A 14,268-nucleotide genomic window follows, 5' to 3' on the forward strand; every position below is an offset into this window, starting at 1 on the left:
CTCTGGGCGGCTTCCAACAGAAAACACAGTAATCTATTAAACATTAAAAGCCTCCCTGAACAGGGCTGCCTTCAGATGTCTTCTAAAAGTCTGGTAGTTGTTTTCCTCTTTGACATCTGTTGGGAGGACGTTCCACAGGACGGGTGCCACCACCGAGAAGGCCCTCTGCCTAGTTCCCTGCAACATGGCTTCTCGCAATGAGGGAACCGCCAGAAGGCCCTCGGTACTGGACCTCAGTGTCCGGGCAGAATGATGGAGGTGGAGACGCTCCTTCAGGTATACTGAACCGTGGCCATTTAGGGCTTTAAAGGTCAGCACCAACACTTTGAATTGTTTCTTGGAAACGTACTGGGAGCCAATGTAGATCTTTCAAAACCAGTGTTATGTGGTCTCAGCGGCCGCTCCCAGTCACCATTCTAGCTGCCGCATTCTGGATTAGTTGTAGTTTCCGAGTCACCTTGAAAGGTAGCCCCACATAGAGCGCATTGCAGTAGTCCAAGCGGGAGATAACTAGAGCATGCACCACTCTGGCTAGACAGTCTGCAGGCAGGTAGGGTCTCAGCTTGCGTACCAGATGGAGCTTATAGACAGCTGCCCTGGACACAGAATTGACCTGCACCTCCATGGACAGCTGTGAGTCCCAAATGACTCCTAGGCTGCACACTTGGTCCTTCAGGGGCACAGTTACCCCATTCAGAACCAGGGAATCCTCCACACCTGCCCGCCTCCTGTCCCCCAGGAACAGTACTTCTGTCTTGTCAGGATTCAACCTTAATCTGTTAGCTGCCACCCATCCTCCAACCGCTTCCTGGCACTCACACAGGACCTTCACTGCCTTCACTGGTTCTGATTTGAAAGAGAGGTAGAGCTGGGTATCATCCGCATACTGATGAACACCCAGTCCAAAAGTGCTGAGCATTGCTTTTAAAAGAAAATGCTTTGTATGTGGTTTTGGTCACCTCCGCACTGTACATTTCAAGCACCTTTATACCACTTTAAAATCCATGGCTTCTCCCAAAGAATCCTGGGAACTCTAGTTTACCCCAAACAAAGTTACTGTTCCCAGCACCTTAGACAGCTACAGTTCCCATGGTTCCGTGGGAGGAACCCTTGACTGTTAAAAGTGGTTTAAGAATGCATTAAATGTGTGATCCAGCTAGAGTAAATCCTGGACCCACTCCTTAAAAAGTTACAGCTGCACATCAGTATTAATGTGAATGACTCCCAAATTAGCAAGGAGCAGGGAAGGGCAATCTGCTTGGATTTCTGGGTCTCTCTTTTTATTCACAAGTAAACAAAACTGTACTGCAGTTGAAGAAGAATAAACTAAATATAGTTTTCAATCGGTCATCCAGGTATCGTGTTTATTAGCTGGGTGATGGTCTGGTAGAAGTATGAACTGTGGCTCAGTTCTCATCTTATTAAAAAAAACTGTGATGTTGCTGAGTAATCGTTTCAAAGTTTTATACAGGCATCCTCCCACGGGGCGGGGAGAGCAGTGGGGGTCCTTTGTTCGGCTCTGCCATGCTGGGGGATCCTTTAACTCAGGGGTCAGCAAACATTTTCAGCAGGGGGCTGGTCCACTGTCCCTCAGACCTTGTGGGGGGGCAGACTATATTTTTTTGGGGGGGGATGAATGAATTCCTATGCCCCACAAATAACCCAGAGGTGCATTTTAAATAAAAGGACACATTCTACTCATGTAAAAACAGGCTGATTCCCGGACCGTCCACAGTCCGCATTACATAATTCGCATACAGTAGAGTTACAATTTATAAAGTTCCAGTACTATAATACAATAATGCTATATTACACTATATTTTCTCGTTGCTTCTAATAATCGACTTCCCTTCTCCCTTCTTCTGTCTTCTTTATACCAAATCTTTATTTTTCACATTGTCTTTTCCCATTTCATATATTTTTTACCTTTTACCATTGTCTTTTCCCATTTCATATATTTTTTACCTTTCAATACTTATTTCTAAAGTTCCCGTAAATAATTCACGCTTTCTGTACATGCAGTTCTCCTTATCTATATAAATACTAATTATAGATTCCATTTGTTTAATTTAATTACCTTATATTTGCTGTTGCTTTATTATTTTTATTCCAATAACAATATTTTTCTTTAAGATTTCACATTATGAGGTTTATTTCAATTCTACTGGTATTTCTATTTTCAACACCTTTTCCCTATATAAACCATAAATCCCCCCCATTCCTTTCGGAATGCTTCGTCGCCTTTTTCTCTGATTCTCCCTGTTAATTTAGCTATTTCTGGGTACAGTGGTGCCTCAACTTACGAATTTAATCCGTTCCGAAGGCACCTTCATAGGTCGAAAATTCGAAAAGTCGAAAAGCGCCATTGGAAACGCGATTTCCCATAGGAATGCATTGGAAACGGAAAAATTCGTAAGTCGAAGCAACCCCATCTAAAAATTCGTAAGTCGAAAAAACCACCGCGGTTTCTGTTCGGATGTCGAGAAATTCGTAAGCATGCGGCCATTTGCCCCATTCGTGAGTCGAAAAATTCGGTTGTCGAGTCGTTCGTAAGTCGAGGTACCACTGTACTCCATTACTTTTTGTTGCCAGTCTTCCGCTGTTGGCATTTGCTGTTGTTTCCAAACCTGCACTAGCAATAGTCTTGCCGCTGTTGCCGCGGGCCAGATTTAGAAGGCAATTGGGCCAGATCCGGCCCCCAGGCTTAGTTTGCCTACCCATGCTTTAACTGCTTGGCTGAGGGGGAGTGGCAACCACACACTCCTCAGCTGAGCAGTTTAAAGATGCAGAGGGAGGAACAAACTATATGGACGCCTCGCTGGCGCAGCTTTTTTCTCTCCCTGCGTTGTATGAGGGCAGAGCGAGATGTTGGCTTCACTCAGCGATATATCACTGGTGAAACCGCCACCGCTCCTGAGTTCCTCTGCTCGCAACATGCACTGGAGGAAGTCGCTAGCAGAGGGACTCAGAAGTGGTGGCGGTCTCACCAGCGATACACCACTGAGTGAAGCCGACATCGCGGTTCGCTCCTCATACCGGTCCTGGGTGATATATTGATATATCGCCCAGGCCTAATCCAGGCTTCCACCATGAGGTGTCCTCTGGCAGTTCCAGAAGTGCCATCTACCCCCAAGAAATGGAGGAATTTGAACACCACCAATGACTACCAGGGAAAACACCTGTATCCACTGCCTCACAAACTGCAGAGTTTCTAAACACATAAGTACAGTACGATGGAGTGTTGGAAATCATGACTCCTATCTATAAAAGGTACCTATCTATAGGGACCCAGATGGCACTGTGGGTTAAACCACTGAGCCTAGGGCTTGCTGATCAGAAGGTCAGCGGTTCGAATCCCTGCGACGGGGTGAGGTCCCGTTGCTTGGTCCCAGCTCCTGCCAACCTAGCAGTTCGAAAGCACATCAAAGTGCAAGTAGATAAATAGGTACCACTACAGCGGGAAGGTAAACAGCGTTTCCGTGCGCTGCTCTGGTTTGCCAGAAGCGGCTTTGTCATGCTGGCCACATGACCTGGAAGCTATACGCCGGCTCCCTCGGCCAATAATGCGAGATGAGCGCGCAACCCCAGAGTCGGTCACGACTGGACCTAATGGTCAGGGGTCCCTTTACCTTTATCTATAAAACAGCTGGCATGGTCCATTGTACTTCGCTGGAGCAATGAATAATAGTGTTTTCAGTGCCACAAAGTTGCATGTGTGAAGGGATGAACAGTGGCTGAATGTGTAAATTCCCTTTATTGTTAAAAAATAAAACCACCATATTTTTTTTATTGGGTGGTTTAGGGAAGATTTAAAGTGCTGCACTGAAGGAGAGAGAAACAAGTTGGAAAATTAAGTGTGTGCGTACGTGCACAAACACATGTATACATTAAGATACTTAGGATCAGATGTTTACAATTTATTTTCACCTAGTGCTAAAATTAATAAAAGGTAAATCAAGATGATAATGCATATAAATGTGAAGAATTTGCTGCCCTTTGGTACCCCAGATTTGTTGCCTGAGCTTGGCTTCCTCGCCATAACTTATAATACCAACCCTGTCCCTGAGTTTGGCCCGTAATTAGCAGCTTCCCTGGATCTCTGGCACAGCAGCTTACATTAATCAGTACAATGAATAAGTTACTCAGATACGGCACACGAAGGGAGCATTGTGCAAAGCTTAAGCCAGTATTTTGGAATTCGGTGTAGATAAACAAAGCTTAACATTTTCTTCGCACTCAAAAGGGTAGGATTACATTGCTCTGTATAATGCACTCTATTAGTAGTATTTGTGGGAAACGTTCAATCTCCAGTTGTTTCTTTCACATGTTAATATTATCTTTAGGAGGTCAAAAAAAAGGGGGGGGAGTCAGACAGATTCTGGACCACAGCCTTGTCCTAATGGCTTGTCCTGGAGAGATAAGCAATCCACTATTGTTGCTTCCTTGAAGATCAGGGGTGTGTGGAGGCTTTGTCCTCCAGATCTCCCATCAGCCCCATCTTTTAATGGAAAAGGGATGTGTTTGAACACTTTAGAAAGGGTTCACCAGCACTTTGTCTTAATACTCAAAGTTCTAAGACTTTTTTCCGGTTATCTTTACAGTAAGAAGGAAGGAAAAGAAGTGGACGTGTGAATAATGCTAGCATTGGGGAATTTGTTAGCATCTCAGTTAGTGTGTGGTCACTTGTGGATTGGGAAGTGGCTAAGTTAGGATACTTGATTAACTGCTGGTTAACTGCAGTCCTTCTCGGGCATTTGCTGGAATAAGATGGAATGTGAATAAGCCTTTTGCCCTGCTCACAGAGCTCCTTCATGCAAGCCAGCAAACAAACCAAAGCCTTCGATTAAATTCAATACTATATTTCACTTGAGCTGGGAAACTGTGCTTAACAGTTTCAGAACAAGCTGGGATATTGGTGGGGGAACTTGGTGGCAAGGCATGCTCACACCCAGCTCAGGTTGATTTGCTAGCTCCCGCCATTTCTGCACTGAGAGGCTTTGGCCTCAGTGATCTATGCCAGGCTTCCTCAAACTCGGCCCTCCAGATGTTTTTTGGCCTATGACTTTGGCCTATTGGTCAGGGAACCAAAAGTGTAGCCTTATTTGCTGATAAGGGTCCTTAAGTTGCGCCCAGGCAGGACAGAGATAGCCAATAATGACACCGGGGGTTGAATCCAGAGAAAGAGTTTAATTCTTAATTAATTAAGAGACTCTTGGTGGTCAAGCCTCACGACAAGAGCAAAGAAACACAAATTGCAAAGCTTCTTATACACTTCTTGGGCTCCTTTCCCCCTCCTCTGTAAATGTGCGCACACAAGGGGGTCACAAGTACATATAAGGATCTTCCTGTGTCCGGTCCTGTGCATAAACACATGCTGACTCATGCTACCCCAGTAGCATCTTCCAGCAGCCTTGAGTGGGGGCTTGCCTGTTCTGTGCGTCAGGCTGATAGCGTCAGACAAGACAGTCATCCGGCCTTGATAGCTTAGCAGGGCATTCTGTCTGGCTTACCCTTTGGCACACAGAGAGAGGCAAAGAAAAATAAGCATTTTAAGCAAGACATCCCAGGGGGATATATGGGGGGAGGCTAAGCCATACACTCACAATTATACAATGCAGGCAATGCAAACCATAGGATCAGAATTAACTCAATAATACAATTGGCAATTCTCTCCCTACACCATGATCCCTAGCTAGCAGGACCAGTGGTCAGGGATGATGGGAATTGTAGTCTCAAAACATCTGGAGGGCCGAGTTTGAGGAAACCTGATCTATGCTGTAATAATCTCCTGGATAGTAAAATAAAAAAAATTCCTTCAGTAGCACCTTAAAGACCAACTAAGTTTTTATTTTGGTATGAGCTTTCGTGTGCATGCACACTTCTTCAGATACCAGGTAGAAGCTCATACCAAAATAAAAACTTAGTTGGTCTTTAAGGTGCTACTGAAGGAATTTTTTTTATTTTACTTCGATCCAGACCAACACGGCTACCTACCTGTAATCTCCTGGATAGATTACTGCAATGCATTCAACAGGGGGCGATCCTTGACAACTGACCAGAAGCTGCCCAATGGCAAAAGGACACCATATCTCTCTCCTCTATCCCCAGGGCACTGTCTGTGGTCGACTAGGCCTAAATCAGGTAAGCTCATGAGGGCCCAGTGAGAGGCAGGGGGGCACCAGAGGTCACTTTGTCAAGGATCACCAACACACCTTGTTCTGCAGCTCTTCCACACAGTCCCCAAGAAATGCACCTTCTCCTTCTCCTTCTCCTTCTTTGGATGTTTCATAGCTAGTTTGAAGAAGAAAGTAATTTTGATACCCTGGGAAATCTGTTTTTCCGAGTGGGAAAGTGCTGTGCTTCTTCTCCTAGCAGAAAAGTAGGAAAGTGATTTTTTGAATCCCTCTTTGCAGATGTTTATCTCTTTGGCAGCAGACTTTCCAGACTCCTTGAAAAACACTCTCAGAATGCGTGAGAAGGCCCCCAGAAGAAAGGTTTTATATAGGCGTCCTCCAAAGAATCTTGGGACTAAACATAATCCAGCCACTATGTATCATGTAGAAAGTGATCGGTTTGAAAGGAGCTTTTTTTATTTTCAAAAACAAGAATCTGGAGGTTCATTTGCTGAGCACGCAACTAATTGCACAACTCATTTCATAGAAATTTTTCAGAGCCCATTTGCAAGTTCAAAGGAAAGAAAGCGAGTGATGAAGGAAACTGGCTGTGCGACAATCAATTGTGGAATATCTAGAACTTTGCAGACTTTGGAGTTATTCAGAACTTCTCATCTAGCAGAATCCTATAGTTTGTCACTAAAGTGTGCTTGCTTACCTTTCTGTTTACCTGAAATTCATTGGCCCTCCTTGATAACGAAACAGGCAAAAGCTGCCATAAAACTCCTACAGAGCAAGCCCAACCTTGGCCTAAGCAATGGGAGGTTTCGCTTTTCAAGGAAGTGTGGAAATTCCATATTGGAATGTTGGTGGCCTCTCCCTTTGCTGTGAATATTCATTCGCTCGTCCTCCAGTAATGAATGTCATGTGTGCACAGAAAAACCTTTCCAAGATGTTGTGGAACGGGAAAGGGAAATGCTGTGTTCCCATAATTGTTGTGCTTTGTGCCACACACTGCAAGGCTGCATTGTTGCGGTAACACACAGTCTGTCTCTGCAGGCTGTTTAGGCTTAGAGTCTGTTTTCTTCTTGCCAATCTTGCTGTCGCTAAATTGATGGCAAGGCTCCCATTGACTTAAGTGGGAACAGAATGAACCTAGGCTTCGCTGAAATATAGTAGGGTTGTTTTTGTCCAGCAGTATTGGTGTTTCGATGGACAGCTCCAGGCTGGCAATGCTGTCGCTTTAATGCCATGTATACTGGCGTAGCGTGAAGGGTAAAGTATGTATGCTATGAGCCAACAGCTCTGCAGTTCAAATCTCACTAGGTGGCCATAGGCAAGTCATTGTTTCCCTGACATCAGCCTGCCACCTGAGGAAACCTAACAGTGGCCTACTTTATAGGATGGCTGTGAAGACTGAGATTATGTATGGGAAGCACTCTGAACCCTCAACTTGGTTAAGTAGTATTGTTAAGAAACCACTGAGGCAATGAGGTTTGCTCAGGGCGACCCAGTGGATCTCTGGCTGAACTCTGCCCCTTTTCCCACATGGCTCTTATACGTCACAGCCCTGTTCATTCTGTTCTTAATGCACTGATGTGTTCCTCATTACTCTGAGTCATAAGACATGTCAAGGGCAGTGTGTATCTGAGATTTGGTACCTTTTGGGGAGAAAGAACATTGCAGATCTAAAACGTTAGTATAATATTTGGGTTTGTATTTTAATTGGTTGGAATGTGTGCACCTGCCTTGTATATGGTTTGTACAGGGCTTTTTCTTCAGCTGGAACTCAGTTCCGGCTCCTCTCAGCTGGGCACCATTGCCATTATAAGAGAACAAGAGTGTGTTCCAGCATCTCTCTTTTTTTTAAAAAAAGGAAAAAATAGCACTGGCTTTGAATTGTATTGTGAAATCTCTTCGAGGTGCTTCCTAGGAGGTGCTTCACAAATGAAATTATGTGCACCATTAAAACTCACCAGTCCAACAGAGAACGCTGGATGCAGCTCAGCAGTTCTGCATTTCATGTAGAATGCTATCCACCACAAGCTGAATTGTTTATAATTCCCCCCCATTGAAAATCAAAGGCATTTACCCCCTAAGCAGTCTAGGGTAAATCAGAAAAATGGCTACACATCTTATGTAGGGTTAGCTTAGCTGCGCATCATTTTGCCCAAGCAGAGCTGCAAAATGCGGCAGCCGGCAAGCTGAAGAAAGATGTTTGCAAAACAAAAAAAGCCATGGTTTGTAAAAGGAATTCGTGCTTATCAATACGCCATTAAAAGTTTTATGTACTTTTAATTTGTGTTTGACAGTGTTAATGGCCTTGTAGGCTGAACAAATGCATTTCTGGACAGTTAACAAGGGAGATTGGGAGTCACAAGTAAGATCATACAAAAATGAGATACTAACAACTGCTCAGAAAAGCATTTTAATGGCCCACACATCTAGCAAATCATCTCCGCCCCCCCCCCCCCGTATGCTGTGCTTTGTTTATATAATTAGTTTGTGGTGTCTGAAAAAGTTCAGTAAAATTCAATTTAAAATAATTGGTACACTTATGTTTTCCAAAAAGGTAAAATTACTGAATAAACTGGTACCACGGAAGGGAGTATGTGATGGGACTGTGATTTGCAGCCAGCCAAGGGTTCTTAATTCTTGATCTGAAGCCAGGATTCTGCTTGGATGGGGAACTAAGGTTATTCTAATGCTTTTCTTGCCTCTGAAGTTAGTAAGTGATGAAAGGCAACTCTAAACAACAGAGTTACATATATCTTCAGAGTTATATTGGAGGGAATAGCATTCAGCTTACAAGGAATCCCCATATTTCTGAGACAGGAATACCAAAATAGGTTTGACTGCTATGATGAGAATAGTTGTTTTAAAGCCCACCCCCCCCCACCCTGCTCAGATGTGAGAATCAAGATGCACATTTGAACGAATGAGGACGGAACCTGTAGAGTCGCCACATTACATAGGATATACTGTTATTTTTATTGTATATTTATATTTACATCATTTATATGCCAAATGGCTGGAAGGCTGTTAGAGGGCAGTTCTGTTTTTGAAGGCCTGCTCTGTCTAAAGTCCAGCAGAAAGATAAAGGTAAAGGGACCCCTGACAGTTAAGTCCAGTCGTGAGCAACTCTGGGGTAGCGGCGCTCATCTCGCTTTACAGGCCGAGGGAGCCGACGTTTGTCCGCAGACAGTTTTTCCGGGTCATGTGGCCAGCATGACTAAGCTGCTTCTGGCGAACCAGAGCAGCACACGGAAACGCCATTTACCTTCCCGCTGGAGTGGTACCTATTTATCTACTTGCACTTTTTTTGGCATGCTTTCGAACTGCTAGATTGGCAGGAGCTGGGACCGAGCAACGGGAGCTCACCCTGTCGCAGGGATTCGAACCACTGACCTTTTGATCAGCAAGCCCAAGGCTCAGTGGTTTAGACCACAATGCCACCTGTGTCCCAGCAGAAATATACAGAGGACTAATAAGAGAGGGGCAAGACTTTTGAAGTTTCCCATCTGCAGTTACACATGGGACAGTTGAACCTTAGTAGGCACACTCAGGGTCACCTGCTCACTGTCTTGCCTGTTATGGCGAGTAGGCTGGGATTTCTGTTTAAATTCAAACAATTATTTCACACAAACACGTGTGTGTGTGTGTGTGTGTGTGTGTGTGTGTGTGTGTGTGTGTGGTGTGAAGAAGAAGACCCCTGGTTCAACCAGAGAACAAATGAAGCAGGAGAAAACAACATCAAGGCTTTCTCCTGCTAGACTGTCCCCTCCTCCCTCTGCCCAGCCAACTTACATTTTATATTACTTGTTTTAGCAGTTTAAAATTGTAAACCGCCTTGGATGCCTTGGCAGAAAGGCTGTGTGTGTGCGCGCGCACACACACACAAGCTTGTGTGAAGTGCTGCTTTTGTAGTTAGATATAGTAGGGACCCAGGTGGCGCTGTGGGTTAAACCACAGAGTCTAGGGCTTGCTGATCAGAAGGTCGGCGGTTTGAATCCCTGCAACGGGGTGAGCTCCCATTGCTCGGTCCCAGCTCCTGCCCACATAGCAGTTTGAAAGCACATAAAAGTGCAAGTAGATAAATAGGGACCGCTCCGGCGGGAAGGTAAACGGCGTTTCCGTGCGCTGCTCTGGTTTGCCAGAAGCAGCTTTGTCATGCTGGCCACATGACCCGGAAGCTGTCTGCGGACAAACACCGGCTCCCTTGGCCTATAGAGCGAGATGAGCACCGCAACCCCAGAGTCGGACACGACTGGACCTGATGGTCAGGGGCCCCTTTACCTTTTTATAGTATGTGCTCACACACACATACATGCAAATCTGAGTCCTCTATTTTAATATTGTAGTTTCAATTTTTCAGTGAGATAACATTATTATTATTAATTAAGGAAACTGAGGGAAGGCCTGTAACAACTTTTCCCTTTTTTCTGACTGTCCTGTTAACATTGGCAGGCGGTTGGCTGTGATCGGCAACTCGGGAGTAACGCCAAAGAGGACAACTGTGGGGTCTGTGCAGGAGATGGCTCGACGTGCAGGCTGGTGAGGGGGCAAACCAAGACACACCTTTCATCAGAGAAAAGTAAGTTAATTGTCATTCATTCTAATCCTCTAACCACCCAGTGGGTCACTCGGAGCTCTCTGGTTCTGCGGCTGCTGCTCAGCCCTATTCTGCGGGATCCGACGCCAGACACACGACAACTGAGCGTGCTCAGTGGCTGCAGGATTCTGAGGCGGGAGGGGGCGGATGATGGGAAACGGTCTTTGTGTATGGGATGGAATATCCTGGAAGAACTCGTGGCTGGCTAGATGGAACCTGGTGCAACATTTTTCTGCAGGGTCCCTCTTACCCAACAGTACTTCCCCAGCAAAATTGAAAATTAGATAGAAATGGACATAAGATGGATCTGGGATACAAGCAGAGGTACCATTGAACAGGATGCAACCTGTTTTATTATCATGACATCCATGTGTGCAGCACCAGATTTTGAGAGGCTTCTGCCTGTGTTTGGTTTCCTTTTTGTCTCCACAAATGTGAGATGTCTGGATGCTGAAGAAAGGTGTGAGTGTTAACCTACAGGTGGTACCTAACTCCAAGAAAACTAGCACTAATACGCCCAGGAACCTCATCAAAATGCTGGGGAGGGTGCACCTTCTTTGGAGGTCTTTAAACGGAGGCTTGACAGCCATGTGCCAGGAATGCTTTGATGGTGTTTCCTGCTTGGCAGGGGGTTGGACTGGATGGCCCTTGTGGTCACTTCCAACTCTACGATTTTTTGATTCTAAGACATTTTGCAATTTTCCACTTTGGGGTTTATGACGCGACTTCAAGTTTTAAAATGTTTGTGCCCATTTTTTAAAAAAAATTATGCAGCATTTTAAATCTTATTTCATCCTACCATATACATTAGGATAATATGTTCTGTGTGCCCCTTTGTTTTGCTTCTTTATTGCTGGTCATTGTCGCTAGCAGTAAAGATTCGATCCGATTATGCTATGCCAACCTTGCAAGGTTGTTATACTGTTTATCAGAAGCAGCAGGTGCAAGGGGGTGATAATAAGGCTGCTTACCTGGGTGGGCAGGGCAGCCTGAGGAGCCAACCTGGTGCTCCCATCCATGCACCCACACAGCCCTGACCTCACGACCCCCCCTTCCCTGCCACCAGACATACAGGTTAGCAGCAGCCATGAAAACATTGGGAAGTGGTGTTGCCCACCTGTTCTGGCTGCTCCTGATGTTTACTGAGAGAATGTATGTGAAACACTTAAGAGGGGAAATGGAAGAATAATACATTCCAGCCTTGTAGATAACGTCCATGAAAGTTACAAACGTATATATTTTAAAAAAAATATTACTACCTTACACACTTTTTGGTTGCCACAAAGTGGAAGAAGAATGGGTTTTGTGGTCAGTTGGAGACCATTTTTACTTGCCTCAGGACAACTGCTTACCCAAGTACAGTGGTGCCTCGCTTAACGAATGTCCTGCTTAACGAAATTTCTGCTTAACGAAAGGATTTTTCGAGAGGAGGTTGCCTTGCTAGACGAATTCGTTTTTTGAAAAATTCGTCTAGCAAATCACGGTTTCCCATAGGAATGCATTGAAATTCAATTAATGTGTTCCTATGGGACCCAGGTGGCGCTGTGGTTAAACCACTGAGCCTAGGGCTTGCTGATCTGAAGGTCGGCGGTTCGAATCCCTGTGACGGGGTGAGCTCCCGTTGCTTGGTCCCAGCTCCTGCCAACCTAGCAGTTCGAAAGCACGTCAAAATGCAAGTAGATAAATAGGAACCGCTACAGCGGGAAGGTAAACGGTGTTTCCATGTGCTGCTCTGATTTGCCAGAAGCGGCTTTGTCATGCTGGCCACATGACCTGGAAGCTATACGCTGGATCCCTCGGCCAATAATGCGAGATGAGCGCACAACCCCAGAGTCGGTCACGACTGGACCTAATGGTCAGGGGTCCCTTTACCTTTACCTTTATGGGCAAAAAAAAAAAATCCAAAAAAAATCAATGCATTCCTATAGGATTCGCTAGACGAATTTTTCGTTATAAGAAAAGACCCGTGGAACGAATTAAATTCGTCTAGCGAGGCACCACTGTAGTTGCAATAACTTCATTTTCAACCATTTCCAATCTCTGATCTGTCAATTTTCTAATTAGTTGCAAAGACAGACAGAGAGAAAGAAAGAATTATTTGGAAACTTGGCCCTTAGAAGCAGATTGAGCACAGATCAATTTATTGACTGGATTTGCATAATTTATTCTGACTGGACTTCTTCAGCTCAGCCATTGGATTGCCTAGAGGGCAGACAGAATGCACATGGCCCTGTGGGTTGCAAGGGAGGAGGAACTTCTACAGATCAGATTGGAGGCAGCCAATCTGATATAAGGCTGGAGAGTACGGAGGCTCCTGTTGTGAGGTGGAAGCAGCTGGAGTTTGGCTCGAGACAGCACCTCTCCAAGAAGCTCAGCTTCTTGCTTGTTTCTAAATGTGCTGCGATTTTATTGAGACGCTGAACCGTTGCCAGGAATGGGGGCTTCAAACAAAGCTTTGAGAAATGGTTGGCTTTATTGAGGGCCTGATCCCCCCTCTGAATCTCGACGCAAAACAGCGCATTGCAGACTCCCACTGGTCTTGATGTTCTTTGGATCAAAGCCACGGTTACACGGTTCCCTCATCATTCCACTTCAGTGGGGTTTTGAGGTGGAATCCTGCCTAAATCCTTCATTTCAAGCTTGGGGCGGAAAGGTGTGACTCTACAATGCATGTAAGCATTACAGTGCCTAAAGTCGTATTTTACATAAGTCGTTCTTTGTCACTGACTTGTTGCGGTGCATAGGTTTTTTTTTAAAGCAAAACGTTGCCCTCCCCCCCCCCGTGCCCCCCGCTGTTGCTCATGTAGCATATGGAAGTTGTTTAGCGAAATGGTGTCCCTAGAGTGAAAGGAATGGGAAAACATAGTTTCTCTTAGTGATACCACATCAGCTGAGGTGTGTATAACATTTGCAGCTCTTACGAATGTCTTGCCAAGTAACTACGGCAAAGGAGCATGACCACAAGGCATTGTGCCAGGGCTAAGCTTGAGGTGTGCCAGGAGCCAGGAGGAGGACGTTGGAGAGCAAGCCAGAAGCCAGGACTAAAGGACAAGGTGAGAGGCAGGGCTGACAAGTAAGCTAAGGACCCAAAGTTCTTCACCTAGCTCAAGGTTGTCCCTCCTTCCCTGTGACAAATAAGACACAAGACACAAATGAATAGATTTTAAGTGGGCGAAAAGGCCACAACTTTATTGGTTACGGATGTTGAGCGGTATTGGCTTAGGCATTGGAACCGAACCGACTTTATCCGACTCCAACCCGTGTGTTGGAGTCTGGGAGAAGTTAACCACCAGTAAGGAGCCCAATGATGTACATCTACCAGAACTCCTCCTGTGGCGAGCAAGGAGGCAAGAGGCAGAGCTCCCGCCTCCGGGATGTTTAAAGACTGCAAGTCCCGCCCCCCCGGCCAACCTCATTGGTCGGCCCTGGACTGACGGAGACGGGAACAGCCAATCGCAAAGGGGCTGAGCTCTCAGCCTCATCGCGAGAGTTCATTCGTGATGTCCACAACACCACCTCCGTTGCAGGCGCGGAAGTGGTTTT

The 14,268-nt window shown here is 45.5% G+C and overlaps 1 protein-coding gene across 2 annotated transcripts in view; it reads left to right on the top strand.

Moving 5' to 3' along the window:
• Window positions 1–14,268, top strand: part of ADAMTSL3 (ADAMTS like 3) — a 266,235-nt gene that overhangs the window by 138,724 nt on the left and 113,243 nt on the right. For both annotated transcript variants that reach the window (XM_060282650.2, XM_060282648.2), the window contains exon 7: window positions 10,581–10,707. In XM_060282650.2, the coding sequence (XP_060138633.2) occupies window positions 10,581–10,707 (127 nt within the window). The remainder of the gene's footprint in view (window positions 1–10,580; window positions 10,708–14,268) is intronic.

This window comes from Zootoca vivipara, chromosome 13, assembly GCF_965207765.1.
Source record: "Zootoca vivipara chromosome 13, rZooViv2.hap1.1, whole genome shotgun sequence".
Classification (NCBI taxonomy): Eukaryota; Metazoa; Chordata; class Lepidosauria; order Squamata; family Lacertidae; genus Zootoca; species Zootoca vivipara.